Source organism: Hyla sarda, chromosome 6 (assembly GCF_029499605.1).
Source record: "Hyla sarda isolate aHylSar1 chromosome 6, aHylSar1.hap1, whole genome shotgun sequence".
In the NCBI taxonomy this organism is placed as follows: Eukaryota; Metazoa; Chordata; class Amphibia; order Anura; family Hylidae; genus Hyla; species Hyla sarda.
In genome coordinates, this window is record NC_079194.1 from 125,799,127 (window position 1) to 125,823,075 (window position 23,949).

At 41.2% G+C, this 23,949-nt stretch overlaps 1 protein-coding gene across 6 annotated transcripts in view; it reads left to right on the plus strand.

The window, feature by feature from the left end:
* FGD5 (FYVE, RhoGEF and PH domain containing 5) overlaps positions 1 to 23,949 on the plus strand; it is a 154,247-nt gene that overhangs the window by 88,790 nt on the left and 41,508 nt on the right. For all 6 annotated transcript variants that reach the window (XR_008845008.1, XR_008845009.1, XM_056524934.1 and 3 more), the window contains 5 exons: positions 993 to 1,144; positions 7,318 to 7,474; positions 8,167 to 8,254; positions 16,389 to 16,439; positions 18,342 to 18,400. Coding sequence is in view for 4 of the 6 variants with exons in the window: in XM_056524934.1 (XP_056380909.1) it covers positions 993 to 1,144; positions 7,318 to 7,474; positions 8,167 to 8,254; positions 16,389 to 16,439; positions 18,342 to 18,400 (507 nt within the window). In the remaining 2 variants the exon portion in view is untranslated. The remainder of the gene's footprint in view (positions 1 to 992; positions 1,145 to 7,317; positions 7,475 to 8,166; positions 8,255 to 16,388; positions 16,440 to 18,341; positions 18,401 to 23,949) is intronic.

Consider the following 23,949-nt stretch of genomic DNA (forward strand, 5'->3'; position numbering starts at 1 on the left):
TTACTGCAATTGCAGACTGCAGGATGTGGAAAAATCACACAAAAAATGCATCAAAGTGCTGGAAAATTGCTCCGTCTGAACACAGCTTGAAGCAGTATGACTTGTATCCTTGATGGTCTTTGAATCTCTCTGCCTCCTCAGGCCCTCCACGAAGTATACCACAGTGTGGTGGCCCAGTACAGGAGTTGCACCCCTGTACCCTTGCTGCCCTGTCAGGCAGTCTCCATGCAGTGACCCCTGCCCCCCCCCCCCCCCCTTTTCACCTGTTACCTTGTATATTTATTTCTATGCCTGTTATATAGTGTATTGTACATAAAATGTGTTATGCCTTCAAGACCTGTTGTCATGTGATTGTAACCCAGTGAGGTACCAGTGACCATGTGACCTACAGGGTGACCTATGGGACCCCTACTAGTCTCCCCCATTTAAGCCCTGGGTGGGGCTAGCTCGCTCTTTTAGCTCCTGCTTAGCTGAGTAAGGTCAAGTCCTAGGTGTGTGTCTGGAGTCCAGAGGAGGCCTAAAGTCTACCACACAGCCACTCATCCACAAGTCCACTACCCCCTAGGTCCAAGTCAAAACCTGGTAAGCTACAAACCGGGTGCAGTCAGTCTCAGTCAAGTCTGTCAAAGTCAACCTGTCTCAAGTCAAATTGTCCATGTCCACTCTAAGTCTCAGCAAGTCCTGTAGTCTCTGAAGTCACTGGTCACCTCTGTGGGCCTAGCCAAGCTGCATAGACTGTTACATCCGTCTGACTCAGTAAAGCTGCCATTGTTCTGAAACTTGGCGTCGGAGTCATTATTTGCCCTCGTGCCTAGCCCAGGTTCCAGCGGTATACCTTCGGGTGGTGTAGAGGATAAACCATGCTCTGGCGTCACGAACACTGTATGGAGTCTGCCGGACAGGGCAGCTAGGGTACAGGGGTGGAACTCCTGTACTGGGCCACCACATACAGTAGAAGTAGCTTAATAAAAAAAAAAATTGTTTTCTTCCAGGAATTCCATGCATCAATGCTCAGGGTGCTCGGCAGTGAGGAGGAAGATGAGGAAGAAGAGCTGAGGCTACGGCATGGACTGAGTCAGTTGCAGTATGTCCGACTATTACATGAAGAAGTTCTGGAAGAATTGGAAGAAAGAATAAAGCACTGGTAAAGCCTGGAACATATTTTTGGTAATGGGACTCAGGGCCAGAAGAGGTATTTTGGTGCCCTAGGCAGATTAGGCAAATTGCGCCCCCGCACCTCCACATCCCTCCTTCGATCAATTCAACTCTTTATCTCAAAATGAATCATACGGTTACAACAGACTCTCCTCACAAACACAACCAATAATACCGCCATACAGTCACCATATAGGGATCACATAGCAGTTTTACACAGGTGCTCTGAAGAACATATTAAATTAAATATCCAGTAACATCGAACAGATTGTGTGAAATCACCCCCTCACTCTGTAAAAGAATGTGATGCTGCAGTCAGCATTGTTGTGGCAACTAAGGCTATAAACATCTGGGACTGGATGTGTCTTCAACAACGTGTTAAACACGAGCTTAGCTGCAATACTGAGGAACAGAGCCAATGAATGCATTGCCAGCCCCAGTCCAGTTCTGAACAATATGTAGTGTGATCTCTTATGCTAGCTATTCCTCTGCGATAGACACATTCATACCCACATTCACCACATACATGGATACACTCATACACATGTACACCACATACATGGATGCACTCATACACACATTCACCACATACATGGATACACTCATACACATGTACACCACATACATGGATACATTCATACACACATTCACCACATACATGGATGCACTCATACACATGTACACCACATACATGGATGCACTCATACACATGTTCACCACATACATGGATGCACTCATACACACATTCACCACATACATGGATACACTCATACACACATTCACCACATACATGGATGCACTCATACACACATTCACCACATACATGGATACACTCATACACACATTCACCACATACATGGATGCACTCATACCCACATTCACCACATACATGGATACACTCATACACACATTCACCACATACATGGATGCACTCATACACACATTCACCACATACATGGATACACTCATACACACATTCACCACATACATGGATGCACTCATACCCACATTCACCACATACATGGATACACTCATACACACATTCACCACATACATGGATACACTCATACACACATTCACCACATACATGGATACACTCATACACATGTACACCACATACATGGATAAACTCATACACATTCAACACATACATGGATGCACTCATACACACATTCACCACATACATGGATGCACTCATACACACATTCACCACATACATGGATGCACTCATACACACATTCACCACATACATGGATGCACTCATACACACATTCACCACATACATGGATACACTCATACACATGTACACCACATACATGGATAAACTCATACACATTAATCACATACATGGATGCACTCATACACACATTCACCACATACATGGATGCACTCATACACATGTACACCACATACATGGATACATTCATACACACATTCACCACATACATGGATACACTCATACACATGTACACCACATACATGGATACATTCATACACACATTCACCACATACATGGATGCACTCATACACACGTTCATCACATACATGGATACACTCATACACATGAACACCCCATACATGGATGCACTCATACACACGTTCACCATATACATGGATGCACTCATACACACGTTCATCACATACATGGATACACTCATACACATGTACACCACATACATGGACGCACTAATACACATGTTCCCAATATACATGGATGCACTCATACACACATTCACCACAGCCATGGGATATTTTTGTACAAAAATGTGCAGCTTTAAAAAAAAAAAAAAAGCCAAAGGGGCAGGAAGGAGGGCGTGGCTGCACTTTGTAAATCTCCTCCAATGTGTGCGCTGATGGCCGCTATTTCATAGACTTTAAAGCGTCACATTCACCACATACATGGATACACTCATACACATGTACACCACATACATGGATACATTCATACACACATTCACCACATACATGGATGCACTCATACACATGTACACCACATACATGGATGCACTCATACACATGTTCACCACATACATGGATGCACTCATACACACATTCACCACATACATGGATACACTCATACACACATTCACCACATACATGGATGCACTCATACACACATTCACCACATACATGGATACACTCATACACACATTCACCACATACATGGATGCACTCATACCCACATTCACCACATACATGGATACACTCATACACACATTCACCACATACATGGATACACTCATACACATGTACACCACATACATGGATAAACTCATACACATTCAACACATACATGGATGCACTCATACACACATTCACCACATACATGGATGCACTCATACACACATTCACCACATACATGGATGCACTCATACACACATTCACCACATACATGGATGCACTCATACACACATTCACCACATACATGGATACACTCATACACATGTACACCACATACATGGATAAACTCATACACATTCATCACATACATGGATGCACTCATACACACATTCACCACATACATGGATGCACTCATACACATGTACACCACATACATGGATACATTCATACACACATTCACCACATACATGGATACACTCATACACATGTACACCACATACATGGATACATTCATACACACATTCACCACATACATGGATGCACTCATACACACGTTCATCACATACATGGATACACTCATACACATGAACACCCCATACATGGATGCACTCATACACACGTTCACCATATACATGGATGCACTCATACACACGTTCATCACATACATGGATACACTCATACACATGTACACCACATACATGGACGCACTAATACACATGTTCCCAATATACATGGATGCACTCATACACACATTCACCACAGCCATGGGATATTTTTGTACAAAAATGTGCAGCTTTAAAAAAAAAAAAAAGCCAAAGGGGCAGGAAGGAGGGCGTGGCTGCACTTTGTAAATCTCCTCCAATGTGTGCGCTGATGGCCGCTATTTCATAGACTTTAAAGCGTCACTTTCATTTGGAAAAAGATCACACCGGAGCTCAGTTGCGGGACGCACTGCGATCGTGAGTTACAGATGGTTAAAGTGCGTGGCAACGCACGCCTCACTTTTCGGGTGTTACTCAAACCCAGTTCACCATACACTCTAAGAGTACGTTCACACAAGTGGATTACCTGCGGATTTTCTGCTGCGTATCTGCTGCGGAAATTCCGCAGCAGATTTTGCTACCATTGACTTCAGTGGGTCAGCGGAAAAATCCGCAATAGAGGCAGATTTGCAGATTTTTCTTTGGAACCATTGAAGTCAATGGTAGCCAAATCCACTGTGGATTTTACGCAGTGGAAAATCTGCAGTTAATCTGCTCGTGTGAATGTAACCTAAGGGTATGTTCACATGGGCGGATTAGCTGCAGAATTTCTGCAGAATATTTGCTGTGGAAAATCTGCAGAGGATTTTGCTACCATTCACTTCAATGGGTCAGCAGAAAATCTGCAATAGAGGCAGATTTGCAGATTTTCCTTAGGACCCATTGAAGTCAATGGTAGCAAAATCCGCTGTGGATTTTCCGCAGCAAATACACTGCGGAAATTCCACAGGTACCATTGACTTTAATGGATAGCAAAATCTGATACAGCAAATCTGCAGCAGATCTGCAGCAGAAAATATGCATGTGTGAACTGGCCCTAAGGATATTTTTTCTGCAGATCTACTGCTGACTGCTGACCTCAATGGGCAGCAGAAGCAGATCTGCCGCACAAAATACACATGTGTAAACGCACCCTATGGTGCAAATCTGCTGCAGATTTTGCTGCCCATTGACTTTAATGGATAGAAAAATCTGCTGAAGCTAGCTGGGAAGTAAATAACACTGCTGCACACTTCACAGGATTAAAACTCAAAATGTAACTCAGGATCTCAACATGTAACTCAGGATTAGTACAGTATAAGATAACATCTCTGGAATATACTACAGTCTATAACTCAGAATTTGTAATGCAATGTAACATCTATTATACTTTTTATGAAGATTCATTCTTTATGGAAAGCTGTGGTCCTGGGCAACATACACTGCTCAAAAAAATAAAAGGGGTACACTTAAAGGGGTACTCCGCTGCTCAGCGTTTGGAACAAACTGTTCCGAATGCTTGAGCTGGCGCCGGGAGTTTGTGTGACGTCATAGACCTGCCCCCTCATGATGTCATGCCCTGCCCCCTCAATACAAGTCTATGGGAGGGGGCGTGGCAGCCTTCACCCCCCCCCCCTCCCATAAACTTGCAATGAGGGGGCGAGGCTATGACATCACGAGCTCCCGGCGCCAGCTCCAACATTCAGAACAGTTTGTTCCAAATGCTGAGCAGCGGAGTACCCATTTAAACAACAAAATGTAACTCCAAGTCAATCACACTTCTGTGAAATCACACTGTCCACTCAGGAAGCAACACTGATTGACAAGCAATTTCACATGCTGTTGTGCAAATGGAACAGACAACAGGTGGAAATTATAGGCAATTAGCAAGACACCCCCAATAAAGGAGTGGTTCTGCTGGTGGGGACCACAGACCACTTCTCAGTTCCTATGCTTCCTGGTTGATGTTTTGGTCACTTTTGAATGCTGGCGGTGCTTCCACTCTAATGGTAGCATGAGAGGGAGTCTACAACCCACACAATGGGCTCAGGTAGTGCAGCTCATCCAGGATGGCACATCAATGCGAGCTGTGGCAAGAAGGTTTGCTGTGTCTGTCAGCATAGGGTCCAGAGCATGGAGGCGCTACCAGGAGAAAGGCCAGTACATCAGGAGACGTGGAGGAGGCCATAGGAGGGCAACAACCCAGCAGCAGGACCGCTACTTCCACCTTTGTGCAAGGAGGAGCAGGAGGAGCACTGCCAGAGCCCTGCAAAATGATCCTCCAGCAGGTCACAAATGTGCATGTCAGAAACAGACTCCATGAGGGTGGTATGAGGGCCCGACGTCCACAGGTGGGGGATGTGCTTACAGCCCAACACTGTGCAGGACAATTGGCATTTGCCAGAGAACACCAAGATTGGCAAATTCGTCACAGATGAAAGCAGTTTCACACTGAGCACATATGACAGACATGACAGAGTCTGGAGATGCCATGGAGAACGTTCTGCTGCCTGCAACATCCTCCAGCATGACCAGTTTGATGGTGGGTCAGTAATGGTGTGGGGTGGCATTTCTTTGGGGGGCCACACAGCCCTCCATGTGCTTGCCAGAGGTAGCCTGACTGCCATTAGGTACCGAGATGAGATCCTCAGACCCCTTGTGAGAACATATGCTGGTGTGGTTGGTCCTGGGTCCCTCCTAATGCAAGACAATGCTAGACCTCATGTGGCTGGATTGTGTCAGCAGTTCCTGCTAGAGGAAGGCATTGATATTATGGACTCGCCCGCCCGTTCCCCGGACCTGAATCCAATTGAGCACATCTGGGACATCATGTCTTGCACCACAAACTGTCCAGGAGTTGGCGGATGCTTTAGTCCAGGTCTGGGAAGACATCCCTCATCAGGAGCATGCCCAGGCATTGTAGGGAGGTCATACGGGCACGTGGAGGCCACACATACTACTGAGCCTCATTTTGACTTGTTTAAGAACATTACATCAAAGTTGGATCAGCCTGTAGTGTGGTTTTCCACTTTGATTTTGAGTGTGACTCCATATCCAGACCTCCATGGGTTGATAAATTTGTTTCCCATTGATATTTTTTGTGTGATTTTGTTGTCAGCACATTCAACTATGTAATGACGAAAGTATTTCATACGATTAGTTCATTCAGATCTAGGATGTGTTATCTTAGTGTTCCCTTTATTTTTTGAGCAGTGTATAAGGAGAAAGCAAAATATTTAATGGGCTCTTCATGGTTGCTTTTTTTGTGCTATCCTTCCCCCTTGTCCTATAGTCTATACTTATATTTCTTATATTTATGAAACTGTTGTTTAGGGTGGACTACAAACGGGTTTGGTGCTAATTTATATTGAAAAGAGCTTTTTATAGGTGTGACAGGGTAAATTGTTATAGGAAATAGTATGGCTTGTTTATTTATTATTTTTTTAATTGTATATATCTGAGTTTATACCTGTAATCGTAAAATAAATAAATACAAAATTTTTTTCTTCTTGACTCAAAGGGAGGAAAACCAGAAAATTGCAGATGTGTTTTTAAGCCGGGAATCCAAATTCCAGCATCATACAGCCTTTATTGTTGCTTTTGACAAGACATCAGCCGCCCTTGAAGATTGTAGCCTCAAAATCCCACAGGTCACCGCTGTCATAAGAGACTTTGAGGTGAGTTTCTTAAACTACCCTTATAAAATGAAATCTGCACTGTGATTGGTTAACATGGACAGCCACTTTCCCTGTCTTATCGTATCTGTTAATTTGGGTAATAACCAATATGACTTCCACAGAGGTTGTCACTCAGCCTTCCCAGTATTTCTGTGCATCACAATTAGTTCATTCAATGTATACTTGCCTGTTCTGTAAAACAGGAAAATATTGTCCACTATTGAGTAAAAAGCCGTAAGTGCGCGATTGGCCGATTTTTTACAGCTGAAAATACCCACTGTAAACATTGTGGGGGAGATTTATCAAAACCTGTCTAGAGGAAAAGTTGCTGAGTTGCCCATAGCAACCAATCAGATCACTTCTTTTATTTCTACAAAGGCCTCTGAAGAATGAAAGAAGCGATCTGATTGGTTGCTATGGGCAACTCAGCAACTTTTCCTCTGGACAGGTTTTGATAAGTCTCCCGCTGTGTGAACATGTCCTTACAAATTTGACTATATATGGAATTATATATCCTCTATTGCCATTTCTTATTTGCCTTTAATGGCTATAGTAAAATGGGTAACATTAATTTGGGCTTTACCTTCAACATTATTCATTGTAACCCAGTTTCCCTAAATGTTTTATTTTCCTATATATTCATACAATAACAAAAGAACTTTTCACTTTCATTTTATTATTCTGGGAAGCAGAGAAACTTCCAGCGAGGACAGTCGAGTGTTAAACATGAACTGGTTAAAGTAGTGCAGAGAATCTTTCAGTACCACATGATCCTCACAGGTGAGACCTTTTTCTTGTAAGGAACATATAGAATTTTGCAGCAATTTGTTCTGATTTACAAATTTACAATCCCATTTTAGTTTTCTCATATAACTCCTATGTGTCTCCATAGTTACAGACTACAAACCTTGTGTAGTCTGATCATGTGGGAGGATTTAATCAAGACTATTTGTTGTTTATAGCTTCTTTGTAGATGCATTAAAGCTTAATGCATCTACAAAGAAGCTATAAACAACAAATGATTAAACAGTAAGAAATTATTTTGCAATGGTCTACATATCCTTTAAGTGGGCACTGTCACTGTGAAAAACATCCAATATGACACAGGGACATGTCAAAAGTTATGAAGTATATCAGGATTTGGGTGATTTTAGGTAAATTCAAAGTATGCTCACCTTTTTCTGTTGTGCGGGCAGGCACAACACTGATGCGCGCTATGAATGAGTGTATCGGGAGGCAGACGGCCGTCGGTCCCGCTTAGCAAGCGGAGGAGCGATGTGCAGATGTGGAGTCTGGGTTGCCCGGTGGGGTTATCCAGATGTCCGGTAAAATTCCGAATTGATGGCTAGGTGAGCAGCAATGCTGTTCACTCCCTGATCTTTGTCTTTTTGCTCCTTATGGGGGAGATTTATCAAAACCTGTCCAGAGGAAAATTTGCCCAGTTGCCCATAGTAACCAATCAGCTCGCTTCTTTAATTTTTAACAAGGCCCCTGCAAAATGAAAGAAGCGATCTGATTGGTTGCTATGGGCAACTGGGCATCTTTTCCTTTGCACAGGTTTTATTAAATCTCCCCCTATAAGGCTGCACTCACATGTCATTTTTCAATACGGTTCCCGTATCAGGTTTTTTGTAAAAAAACGCATGTCTCAAAACTGGACCGAACCGTATACAACCATGTACAACCGTATGCAGTTTGAAATCGGATGTCCGGTTGCATACGGTTTAATACATTTAAAAAAATAATAATAATAATGGATACGGTTTTATGTTTGTCCTTTATTAAATAAAGTTCTTCTTGTTCTATTTGTGGGAAGAACCTTCGGCATGCACTGCGCATGTGCAAACTGCAAAACCGTATTGTGCAAACCGGATGGAACCGTACGCACATACGGTTCTGCACGGTTCCCATTGACCACCAATAAAAATAAAAAAAAGTGTACGGGTTGTATCCGGTTTTTCACCCGGACATAAAACCGTAGTAGACTACGGTTTTGTGTACGGGAAAAAAAACTGAAAAAATCATAAATGGTGCAAAACGTACACAACCGGATGCTACGTTTGGCATACGGTTTTCAATGACATATCTATACATACGCTTTGCAATATGGTTCCATACGGTTTTTACACGGAAATCGGATACGGGAATCATATTGCGAAAACAAGATGTGAATGCAGCCTAAGTCTCTGAAGTAGTGAGACAAAGATAGCTATGAGCCAGGGAGGACAGCTGTGCCACACACTTCTCTAGGCTCATTCTTCTGATTGATATGGCTCTCAGCACTGAGACCCAGAACTATCAAAACTTTTGACATGTCCCTGTGACAGGTACACTTTAAGTACAAAGCTACATAAATAGTTTATACAATATTTTACTTATGTTTACTGTTAGTAAACCTATGGTTAAAGTAACAATATATCCATGTAGCACAACTGTTTAGAGTAAAAATGACCACAACATGCCAGCTGCCAGATAATTCCCAACAGAGATGAAATAATGTGTTTCTTCCTGGCATCTCACTGGAAAGACATTTTTTTGTGCCCAGCCTCTTTCTTATATTTACACTCACTGACATAACTGTGTCTCCTCGTATTTGGTAACGGGATGTATTATTACCCTTCTGACCATAAAACTGCCTGCAATGGAACAGGTCTCTAACAACTGTGCCCAGTGTGTCGCTACATCATTGCAGGCTAAGGGGTTTGCGTCACTCACATGTTACCTCATCCCTTCGTAATGAATTATTACAAAAATTCTAAAAACATTCTGTACAAAATTCTGTACAAAAACAATTATGCCCCCATTTACCAGTTTATAGCTACAAAAACTGGCTCCTATGTACAAGACTATAGCTACTACTATAGTGCCAACTATGTACAAAAATATATAATGCTTTTCCCAATGCACAAGAATATAACTACTATAATACTACCTCCTATGTACAAAAATATAACTGCTATTATACTACCTATTATGTACAAGAATATAACTACTATAATACTGTCCCCTATGTACAGGAATAAAACTACTATTACACTGCTTCCTATGTACAAGAATATAACTACTATAATACTACCTCCTTTGTACAAAAATATAACTACTATTATACTACCTATTATGTACAAGAATATAACTACTATAATACTGCCTCCTATGTACAAAAATATACAGTAACTACTATTATACTACCTATTATGTACAAGAATATAACTACTATAATACTGCCTCCTATGTACAAGAATATAACTACTATAATACTGCCTCCTATGTACAAGAATATAACTACTATAATACTGTCCCCCTATGTACAAGAATATAATTACTATAATAATGCCTCCTATGTACAAGAATATAACTACTATAATACTGTCTCCTATGTACAAGAATATAACTACTATAATACTGCCCCCCTATGTACAAGAATATAACTACTGTAATACTACCTCCTCTGTACAAAAATATAACTACTATTATACTACCTATTATGTACAAGAATATAATTACTATAATTACTCTAACTGGCGAGTGGGCTTGTACTTTTTGATCAAAAATGTATACTAACAACCTGTTAGTTTTTGATATTATACTGAGAAGCAATTAGATCATTATACAAGATTGTAGATGTGCACCATGCCTGTTTCTTCTACCCGAATTCACACTGTGTTTTCTATCCCCTCCTTTTTTTTTGTTTTTTGTTTTTGTTTGAGCATGTGTCTGCACTCTTCCCCACCCCCTCAGCCCAACCCTATATAAGTAGTAGTTAGCTACACAAGGGCCATTTCTTTCCTAGCAGCCTCCCAGTCTGACTGGGAGAGCATGGTAAGTGAGCCATTACACCTTGTTCACACTGGTGTGGTGCTGGACGGCGTCCGTTGCCGCCGTGGCGCCGTGTCTGTGGGAAGGTGCGACCCATAGACTGGTTTGAGTGGCATTGGGGACGCTCTGCCAGTGGGTTGTTCCCCCCGTGGGCACTGGTGTCGCGGCGGTGGTGGTCGCCGCCCAGTGCTACGCCATTTTATGCTAGGGACGTTAGGGACCCACTCTAAATAGGTGGCCTTGATGTGGCGAGTGGGCTTGTACTTTTTGATCAAAAATGTATACTAACAACCTGTTAGTTTTTGATATTATGCTCAGATCATTATACAAGATTGTAGATGTGCGACCATGTCTAATTCATATAATTACTATAATACTGCCCCCATGTACAAGAATATAACTTCTATAATATAGCAATAAGAAAAAGTAGGGACGTCACTCACCAGGATACTGTGCAAGATTCTTTCATTTTCAACGGTGCAGTAACATGGAGCACGGACGCTACAGGTAGGACTAGCTCATCAGTGAAAGACTGGGTTACAGCTGTTGCGTGTGCGTATCACGCTTCTTCAGACCCTACCTGTTCCGTAGTGCATCACCCGTGCTCCATGTTACTGCACCGTTGAAAATTAAAGAATCTTGCACAGTATCCTGGTGAGTGACGTCCCTACTTTTTCTTATTGCTATATGATCAAGATTACTGTTGTCTGAAGGGACTTGGAACCGCACAGTGTACAGTGCCTGCCAGCACTTTCACGGAACTGTTGTTTCATAATCCAGGAATTGTACTGTGATTACCTTGCTGCTGAGTAAGAGAAGGAGGAGACTACTTGGGGTAGTGGTGCCGACCATTCATTCTTATTTTCAGTTATAACTTCTATAATACTGACCCCTATGTACAGGAATATAACTACTATTACACTGCCTCCTATGTACAAGTGTATAACTACTATAATACTGCCTCCTATGTACAAGAATATAACTACTATAATACTGCCTCCTATATACAAGAATATAACTACTATAATACTGCCTTCTATGTACAAGAATGTAACTACTATAATACTGCTCCTATGTACAAGTACATAACTACCATAATAATGCCTTATGTATAAGGCTATAACTGTACTATAACTTAATGCTGTAAGTGTAGGATCACACGTGCAGTATTTTGCTACATGTTTGCTGCTGCGTATTTTCCTACCCACTGAAGTCAATGGGTAGCAAAATCAGCTGTCTATTTTGCTACCTATTGACTTCAATGGGTAAGGCTGCTTTCACACTATAGAATTCTGTTTTAAAGATCCATTATAATGACCCGTTAACAAAACCATTAAAAACGTCCATTAAACGGCCATTACAAAATCCCATTATAGTCTATGGGATTTTTACATCACCCGTTATAACCCATCATAGCCTGTTATTAATAAAGGACGTTATTTTGTGACGGGAGAAATAGTGCACGTTTTTAATGGTTTTTTAAACGGGTCAATATAACGGATCTTTAAAATGGAGAATTCTATAGTGTGAAAGCAGCCTAAGAAAATACACAGCAGCAAATACTTAGCAAAACACGGCACGTGAGACCCTAGCCTAAAAAGCAGTGACAGTTTTTGTATATTTTTTTCAAGCATTTTTTTTTAGGTCATTGATGCATGCCTTTTATCCACAATGCACAGCCATTATGTTACAGGGGCAATTACCTAAATTAGACACAGAAAGCCCCGAAAAACTGCACACATTTTTACACACAATGATAAATGTCCTTTGTATTAATCCTGACTGACATATTTCACTCTTTGAGTTTGTCCGCACCCCAAGGACACCTGTGTCTGTGACACTAATGACTTTAAAGCTGTGTCTTGAGCAGCGTTTGCACTCCTTCATCCTTCCTCTGACAATTGCGAAATGTAATATTGTTTCATCAGATTATCCGCGTGATGTGGAGTCAGGAATAGATATATGAGAGGCTCACCTCAGTGTGACACATTGGTGTCAAGCTCTTGTTTTTTTTGTTTTTTTTATTATTATCATTATTATTATTAATAAAAGCTAGAATAGACAATATTAGGCTGGGTTCACACAGTATTTTTTTCGTATTAGTATTCCAGTTTTGGCAAAAAATTTGATGACTACAAAAATGCAGTAAAATATATTTTATTATATAAAAAGGACTGGGGTGAGTCCTGTTTTCTTGACACGGGCCGTGGTCATTGGTATTACCTGCTGCTATATTTCATTCTTACTTTGTTTTTATTTTTATTTTCACATTTTATGAACTTGTGTTCTGATTTATTGCATGTGTGCACCTTACCATTAAAGAGTACCTGTCATCAAATCATATTTTCTAAACTCACTCAGATTATATTCACTAACTACTCCTAACACCCCTCGTGCCCTAAAAAAAAAATTCCAAGCTTTAAAAAGCTGTGTATCATACCTTTCCCCTTGCTCACATTGTGTGAGCTCCCAGCAGGGAAAGTGGGTGTTCCCCAGTAGGGGCGACGTCACTGAAGCCTGTGAGAGCTGTGGCCATGCCCTGCATGCCCTTCCTGAGTTTGGACTTTTGCAAGTCCAGGTAGAGACCAAATTAACTGTTTGGGTACAGAACAGAGCCACCCAGTGGCCTTTTTTTCAATCACATTAAAAATTAAAAGGTTGAGAATTTTAACAGCAAGTAAATAGCAAAGTGTCCTATAATTACATAAGGAACAATATATTAAAAGTTTAGTTTGGTGACAGGTACACTTTAAAGGGGTTCTCCGGTGCTAAGACATCTTATCCCCTATCCAAAGGATAGGGGATAAGCTGTCTGATTGTGGGAGTCCCGCCACTGGGGACCCCCATGATTTTGCACACGGCACCCCATTTATAATCAGTCCCCGGAGCGTGTTCGCTCTGGGTCTGATTACCAGCGACCACAGGGCCGACGGCGTGTGACGTCACGCCCCCGCCCCCATGTGACGTCACGCTCCGCCCCTCAATGCAAGCCTATGGGAGGGGGTGTGATAGCTATCACGCCCCCTCCCATAGGCTTGCATTGAGGGGCGGAGCGTGACGTCACACGGGGGGCGGAGGCGTGATGTCACACGCCGTCGGCCCTGTGGTTGCCGGTATCAGACCCGGAGCGAACACGCTCCGGGGACTGATTACAAGCGGGGTGCCGCGTGCAAGATAACGGGGGTCCCCAGCGGCGGGACTCCCGCGATCAGACATCTTATCCCCTATCCTTTGGATAGGGGATAAGATGTCTAAGCACCGGAGTACCCCTTTAATGATTCACTTTAGCACCTTGTTGCACTTTGATTATGTTTACTTGATAGCACTTTCTATGCACTTGCACTTTTTTTTAATGCAGCAGATTGTGGCCCTTGTATTGTATTTAACATTTACCTATACAGGATTTTTTACCCCAGTACCCCTTCTATTTTATTTAGCTAAGCATATCTATATAAATATTCTGTTTTTATTCATTCTTACTGGTATGCACTTTTTATATAATAAAATATATTTTACTGCATTTTGTAGTCGTCTTAATCCTTAGGGGTTTTGCATGCTGATGTGTTTTGCACACCATTAGGTGTTATTGTTAGTTCTTGGTTATTTGTGAACCCCCATTTTATCTATATCATTATATTTCCTTGAGCCTACACATAGGAAGGACATTTTTTTTTTTCGGAAAAAATTCGATGACTAGAATACCGTACTATGTGTAAACCCAGCCTTGTAATGTGGAGTCGGGAATATATGAGAAAGCTTCTTTCTTAAATTGCAGGAAATGTCCTCATTTAGAGCAGAATTTGCTCAGCAGATTGTATTAGATTTTTGTAATATTCAGTTGAACTTGTAATATATTCATTTATACTTTTGCTCATTCAGAGTTTAGCAGTCTAGTGAGCAATGGTGGAGATTTATCAAGACCTGTGTAAAGAAAGAGTGGTGCAGTTGCCCATGGCAACCAATCCGATTGCTTCTTTCATTTTTCACAGGTCTCTTTAAAATTTATGAAGCGATCTGATTGGTTGCCATGGGCAAATAAACCACTCTTCCTTGGCACAGGTTTTGATAAATCTCCCCCATTATTTAGCCTATGTTCACACACTGACCCTCATTTACTAAGAGTGGAGTGTAGGTTTCTTTGTGGGTTTTAATTCCCTACAATTTATTTTCCACGGTATTTACTAAGGTTTCCCTACATTTCCACTTTCCCTACACTTTGCTTTTTTTACACATGCTCTGATCTGTTGGGTTTTCCTCAGCTCAAATCCACCACATTTTATGTGGAAACCTTAGTAAATATGTTGGGTTTTTGTGAAAATGTTGGGAACACGCCCTCTTTTTGGAGACCACACCCCCTTTTCGCAGCGGCCACACACCTTTTTCAGGGTTTCTTAGCAAAATAGAGGGTTAGTTGGGGTTTTTTCAATTCTGGCACAGACAGAATTTCTGGCGCAATAAGACAGAATTTGGCACACAACCCGACAAAACATGTTGGGTTTGCAATAGTAAATGAGGGCCACTGTTTTTAAGACTCACAATGAGCCTCAAAAAATGCAATTTTTACAGCAAAAATTTCTGAAAATATTAGATGTCTTTTGAGCTTATTTACTGTATTTGCGACATTTCTGGACCTATCTGATAACTTTTTTGGCCAGTCTTTTAAATTTTTTTATTTAGACTTTAAGCTTTAGCTCAAAATGGCTGCTTTTAAACAGCACTTTTTGATAAATTTTGCTATGCAATTATGTAGGAGCTGTTTCCCTATTGAATTCAATTAAATCTAATAGAAAAAATACACAAATGTTTTGGTGGCCATTTTTTTGTTAATTTTATGTCTAAAAAATAGTGTGTGCACACAGCCATATTGTTTACAGCCAGAAGTTAAATGCCCATGCTGAGTTTGTCCTACTGCTAATAGCTGCAGGTTACCTTTTTGGGCCAATCTGAGCTGGACTCCCCATTTTCATAGGCCATGTGTACATCTGTGTGAAACACTAAAGATAAAAAAAAACATATTTGTTAATATTTTACCATATACTTTAGTTATAATGTGTTATTATGTGTTGTACTGAACTATATCTGTTTATGTTATTTGCAGATTATCTGAACAATCTCTGTCCTGATTTGGCAGAGTATGAAGATACTCAGGGTAAGTACAGCTGTGTGATCCTGCGCATATACTATCAGTGTGTGTATAGAATTTATATTGTGTATTATGATATATTTACACTTACCCTGTATACGCTCTTATTGTACCACGTATAGACAGAGTTTATATACACACACTGATAATGCACACAGATTGTATATGGTATACAGCATACACTGATTTACATGATAACATTGATTTCTCACGACAATGGCACCTGTTATGGAGTGGAATACATTAAGCAACAAATGAACAGTCAGCTCTTGAAGATAATGGGTTGGAAGTAGCAAAAATGAGCAAGCATAAGGATCTAAATGGTTCTAACAAGGGCAACATTTTAATGGCTACAAGACTGGTTCAGAGACTCTCCAAAGCAGCAGGTCTTGCGTGATGTTTCTGATACACAATGGATAGTACCAACTAAAATTGGTTCAAGAAAGGAAAACCGGGTAACTGGGGACAGTATCATTGTTGCACATGGGGAGAGAAGGCTAACTCTTTCAATATGATCCTACAGAAGAGCTGTTGTAGCACAAGTTGCTGAATAAGCCAGGTTTGTGTGTGGCTTCCCTGAGGAACACATGGCACCAAGACGAATTACGGGAAGAAGGCAAGCTGGCCGTGTGATGCTGTGGACAATATTGTGGTGAAAAACCTTGGGTCCTAGCCTTCTTGTGGACGTCACTATGAAATCTACCATTTACCACCCTTAAAGCGTTACTCTCATTTATATAGACTTTTGACATGTTACTCAGACATATATTGTGCATTATAGCTGGGTCAGATCTAGCGGATCTGACCTCTAGAGTAAAGCTGGCCGCCTGGATCAACCCATGCACTCCATTGAGCTCTAACTCACGATCACAGTGGGTCTCTGGACAACATTTCAATAGTTTGTATAAATGTCTCTAATGTCAGTGCTCTTTAGGATACTGTACCCTGCCACACAGCAGAAAGTGTTTGATATTGTGACAAAGGATTCAACTTTGTCACATCTCAATCTAATTTAGTATCTATGGGACCTGCCGGAAAAAGATATCCGATCAATGGATGTCCCACCTCACAACTTATAGGACTTAGATTTTTGCTATTAACATCTTGGTACCTCTTCATGCATCATGGGTCAGAGTGGCACAAAAGGCAACTGCACAGTATTACGCAGGTGGTTTCATTGGTATGGTTGATCATTATGTGTATAGATTGTGTATTTACTTTTATACTATTAATTCTATACAATACATACAATAATATATATATATATATATAAATATATATAGACTGTGTATGTACCGTGTGGTGGAATGCTTTATACTAATGCATGGTGCAATGCTCTGTAGACAGTCACAGAGGTTAATTAATGCCCATGTGTCAGCCGCTGCCAGAGTCTCTTCATCAAAGTCACACTTAAGGAACTTTCAGACGGCCGCCCTGCTCATCTGTGCAAATTTTGTTCCAGTCAATTCATCAAACGCAAATGTGTGCAGAGAAAGGCAGACGGGGGAAAATCTGAGTTGCAAAATTGTTTCATCACGTTGACACATAATCAATGGTGGTGATGAAAATTCATGGGACATAGAGTTAAACCCGCATAATAAGAAAAATAGTTCTCAAAATACAGAATGGAAATAACCTAAAAGGCAAAATAAGTTGACAGCTGTAAAGGTGGCAAACACCCAGATTTGGAGGAAAAGTTGTGAAGAGTTTAAATGTAGCACCTTCCTGCAAAACATTATGGTCCCATACTCTATTAGGCATATGAATAGTTTGGAATATTAATTATTTGCTCATTATTACATTTTATTCATTATTTGCTCATTATTACATTTCACAGAATTAAATTAAAACCTAGCTGTAGTGAAAATTATGAATAATAGGGATTCTAAAAAATGCCTTTTGTTACAGCGGCCCTACTTATTGTCTCAGAAGTGGCAGATCGAGCAATTGAGAGCATGCGTCATGGGGTAAGTGAAAGCTGTCATTTTACTTTAAAGGGGTTATCCAGGAAAAAACTTTTTTTATATATCAACTGGCTCCAGAAAGTTAAACAGATTTGTAAATTACTTCTATTAAAAAATCTTAATCCTTTCAGTACTTATGAGCTTCTGAAGTTAAGGTTGTTCTTTTCTGTCTAAGTGCTCTCTGATGACAAGTGTCTCTGGAAACTGGCTCGCCAAACTGGCTGCCGATAGGTTCAACTTATGGTTTCCAGTTACAGTAGGAATAACTGTATACAACCAGATGAGCATCTAACCTAAGAGCAGATATTGGCAACGTGTCATTTTTAACATGTAGTCTGACAGAAGGGGATCAAGAGAAGCTGAACAGACTAATTTATAGTTTCAGCATACATTCAGCATAGTCTTTGATTCATTTAAATCGCTTCTCTTTTTGAGCTTAAGGGTCCAGTGGGCGGTCTTAACCAGTGACTGACAGCTATCTCATTATGCACACTAATACAGTGAAGGCTGTTAGTCACTGAGTAGACCTGCCCACTGGATCCCTATGCCCAAAATGAGCTAGGATAGAAATGAATAAAGGACAAGTTATACAGATTTTTTTTTTTTTTTTTTACAAATCACTGTATATTAAGCTGTTCTCCTGCTTGATGCCCTCAAGTTAAATTAAGCACCATATTCAATGTGACAGGTCCCCTTTAAAGCATGTGTCCTTTATCCATTTGGCATGGCCTCAAACTATGAGCAGATTTCAGTGGTCCTATTACTGATAAGTGTCCAGCAAGCCTTCCTTTTCTCTGCAGTGGTAAATGGACTTTTACTGAAGTCAGTGAATGGCCATGTAATTTAAAGGGGTATTCCGGGCAAAAACATCTTATCCCCTATCGAAAGGATAGGGGATAAGATGTGTGATCGTGTCTGGCCCGCCGCTGTGACCCCCCGCGATCTCCCTGCAGCAGCCCGCATTCTATGCGTAGCTGCGTTTGCAGTTTCGGAAACCCTCCATTCATTTCTATTGGAAGGGGCATAACTGCCGCGACGCCCCCTCCCATAGACATGAATGGAGGGGGGTATGGCGTAACGTCACGTCCCCGTCTCGAAAGCCCGACGGTTTCCGAAACTGCAGATGCAGCTACGCATAGAATGCGGGCTGCTGCAGGGAGATGCCGGGGGGTCCCAGCGGCGGGCCCCCCGCGATCAGACATCTTAATCCCTATGCTTTCGATAGGGGATAAGATGTTTTTGCCCGGAATACCCCTTTAAGGACACACTAGGTAGAAAGAAGAAATTGGTCTCTGTACTACTACTCCGTGGCTAATAGAGGAGTGTTTGCTTTTTTTTATATAGCCAAATGCCCAAAGAGACAGCGTGAATAAACCATTTCATTGGAACGCATAAGTAATTTCTCATTGGTTCCTCCAGGTATCCACACTTTAGCGACTTTATTCTTTCCTCCCACTATTACATAAGATTCTCTGGTATCTTCAGATTGTTGTTATTACTGCTTTTATTATGAAAGGTTTGCTTTCGTTTCATCTTTAAATAGTCTTCAGTCAGAAAATCCTATAAGTGTTTTCTCTAGGGATGACTTGTCAACATTGAGAAATTTCATGACCACTAACATGTCAGCCCCCGTGGGAGCAGGGAGAGTTTTCTTCTCCATCTGGACATTTTCTCATGGCTGGATCGATACAAGCCAAGATCAATAAGTCCATCAGATATGGTCAAAGAGGATGTAATGTTTTTCTTACAAGATACTAAAAAATATGTTTGTAACTGTAAAGTGGCTTCATCTTCTATAGACAATAATATAACCTATACATAAATTCTGGAAAGTTACTAGCAGCCTTGAGTTCTATTCCAAATAGGTTATTCAGTGTTTCCTATCTGCTAAATCCCACTATTTACTCTTGTGAAGTGTATATACAACTTTTGTCTGATTTAAAGTGTGCCTATCATTAACAAAAACTTTTTATATAATGTAGATAATACCATTATATGTATATTTGTAATATACATTGGTTAGTAATGTGTATAGTTTTTCCCCTGCAGCTATTGCCTGTGTCTCTGTGATGAGACCAAATACAGGAAGTGTGAATGGACATGCAGGGCGCTGTACACTGAGAACAAGCAGGGCTCTGTACATTGAGGACAAGAAGGGTTCTGTATACTGAGAACAAGCAGGGCTCTGTACACTGAGGACAAGCAGGGCTCTGTACACTGAGGACAAGCAGGGCTCTGTACACTGAGGACAAGCAGGGCTCTGTACACTGAGGACAAGCAAGGCTCTGTACACTAAGGATAAGCAGGGCTCTGTACACTGAGGACTAGCAGTGCTCTGTGCACTAAGGACAAGCAGGGCTCTGTACATTGAGGACAAGCAGGGTTCTGTACACTGAGAACAAGCAGGGCTCTGTACACTGAGGACAAGCAGGGCTCTGTACACTGAGGACAAGCAGGGCTCTGTACACTGAGGACAAGCAGGGCTCTGTACACTGAGGACAAGCAGGGCTCTGTACACTGAGGACTAGCAGAGCTCTGTGCACTAAAGACAAGCAGGGCTCTGTACATTGAGGACAAGCAGGGTTCTGTACACTGAGAACAAGCAGGGCTCTGTACACTGAGGACAAGCAGGGCTCTGTACACTGAGGACTAGCAGGGCTCTGTCCACTAAGGACAAGCAGGGCTCTGTACACTGAGGACTAGCAGAGCTCTGTGCACTAAAGACAAGCAGGGCTCTGTGCATGGAGGAAAAACAGGGCTCTGTGCACTCAGGACAAGCAGGGTTCTGTGCACTGAAGACAAGCAGGGCTCTGTGCACTGAGGACAAGCAGGGCTCTGTACACTGAGGACAAGCAGGACTCTGTACACTGAGGACAAGCAGGGCTCTGTACACTGATGACAAGCAGGGCTCTGTGCAGTGAGGACAAACAGGGCTCTGTGCAGTGAGGACAAGCAGGGCTCTGTACACTGAGGACAAGCAGGGCTCTATACACTGTGGACAAGCAGGGCTCTGTACACTGAAACGCCCCCAGCTCACACAGCAGGATGATTGACAATTCTGGAGCCTGCAAAGAGCCCTGCTTGTCCTGCCCAAATTTCCTGTACTTGGTCTTCTCAGAGAGACACACATGCAATAGCTGCAGAAACAGCCTTTTTTCATCCAAAAGTATACACATTAAACTTTTAATATAGTTTTCCTTGAGACACTTTCCAATTCACTTGCTTTTAAAATTATCAACATAAATATGTTTAAAATGTAATATACAAAACGGCCACTAGGTGGCTCTGTTCTGTTCCCTGCCACAATTAATACAGTGAGTTCAGTCTCCTCCCGGCCTGGCAGGAGTCTGAACTAAGGAACTGCTTCTCCCTGCACTGAGCTTGATTGTTAGCTGCACAGACAGTAAAAGCTCCACAGATTCTCACAGAAAGACACACAGACTGATAGCTGCAGGAGAGCCTCACTGAAATGAGCTTGAGGTCTTATATTCATCACAATGCTGCAACAATGTGTGGGAAATTGTACTATGCAAGCAAGAAGAAAGGTAAGATACACAGCTTTTTATAGCTCTTAAATAGTTTTTAAGGGCAGGAGGGGTTAGTAGTAGTTAGGGAACATACTTTTTAATGTATATTACATATATACATATAATGGTATTATCTACATTATATAAAAAGTTTTTGTTAATGAAAGGCACAAATCACATTATGTAATAACAATGAAGGAGATTTATCAAGCTCCATAGTAGATTTTTTTTGCGCAAAAAAGTTGCACGTACTCTCGCACGTGCGACTTTTCTATACATGCTGCGACTTTTAGATTTTTGCTTATTCCAAGCAAATTTCTAATATCTGCTTACGTAGTAATTTTTCTTTTGTTTTTTACTTTGCAGTGGTCATGTATTTATCAAATGCGACAGTCGTTATTTGATAAGAAAAAAAAAGTAGCATCTCCATTTAAAAGTCGCATATGTATTCCAGGTCCAACCTGCATAGGACATTAACACCCACTTTAACAACTGTTCTTGTTCTGCATCATGAAACAAAGCTACTACATTAATGTTAATTTTAATTATAGAAAAAATTAATTGTATAACTAATAACTCAATAAATTTGAGGACACGTACATACTGGCGTACCCACTAAATTTTAAATTAATGTTGTGTTAAAATAGAATAAGGCACAAAATAATTGTGTAAGAATTTTTACAGACTGTGTAAATAACCCATATGTGGCACTAAATTTTTTCCATGAAAAAAAAAAAAAAAAAAACATCCATAGTAATACAGCTTCATGCACATTTTGGGGTGGGTAACGTACCGAGACGTTTTTTTTTTTTTTTTGTGGCTTCACTATTGTTTATGTGCCTGTTGGTGCTGCACTGTCTTCCTTCCTGATGTAAACTCCGGCCTCAGCGCAGCGGCACTAGACTCCGCCCACCAATGTCACAAAATGTGGGCTCAAAATTAAACAAAATAGCCTCCAGAGTATGGATATTCACCGTGCGGCATAGTATGTTTTTAATATTTTTTGAATTTCTGAGGAGGGTGGATGGGTGGTTGCGGGATAGTTGAAGTGCAGCTATTTAGTGCCAGGGAGGCAAGTCAGGGTGTCCCCCAATGCGGTACCCCCCCTCCCCGTCACTCTCTAGCAACGTTACTGGTAATAAATGGTAGATAAAAAACTTCGGCCATTAACATAAGGGAAAAATGCTTTTGTAAGTGGGTTTCCCGGGTTTTGCTTACATGTGATTTATTTATCAAGGTCGTGTGACTATTTGATAAATAGGTTGCATGTATGAAAAAGTAAGTTAAAAAAAATAGTAATATAAAAGCCATACGTCTGATAAGAATGATAAATCTCGTGGTTACTGGTTTTACTGCAAGTATTGAGCAATATTTTGGAGACTTCAGGCATCTGTAATTTCTGACTCCCTATCAATACTGCTTGCTGCTACCTGGCTTTCCTCTTATTCTTACATAACACACAAGTAGAATAATCTAGTTGACAACTGATTTGTCAGGATGCAACAGTGCTTCTTTGGTAGGGGGCAATAAAATGAAATTCAACTTTGAAGCCGCTTTAGGTGCATCAACCATTACAAACCTGCAGCATATATCATTGGTGTCATCAGATAAGCCACTAAGGCATTGGATTCTGTCAAATAGCTTTTTTGGCTGGTGCATCTATGTAAGTTTGGCTTTGGCCTTAACTTTATTAAGTGGATAGTTATGCTGTATACTGCACCCAGGATGAGGACATTGCTAAACGGTATCCTCTCCTCTTAACTTCCCCAGTTCATTTATAAATATAAGTATGGTCTCCTTGATGAGGAGGAGTGGGCACATCATTGTCACATCTTCCTTTGGGAATCTTTTGTTTCTGGCTTGTAAGGGTATTGCAATGCGATGGATGGACCAGTGCCCTCCTACTCTTAGCAAGCTGTAGTCTTTAGTCAATGCCATTGTCCCTTATGCATACCTTGTATATAAACACAGAAAATTGTACTGCTAAGTGTCATAAGGTGGAGGCCTGGTGAAGGTCTCCTGGCA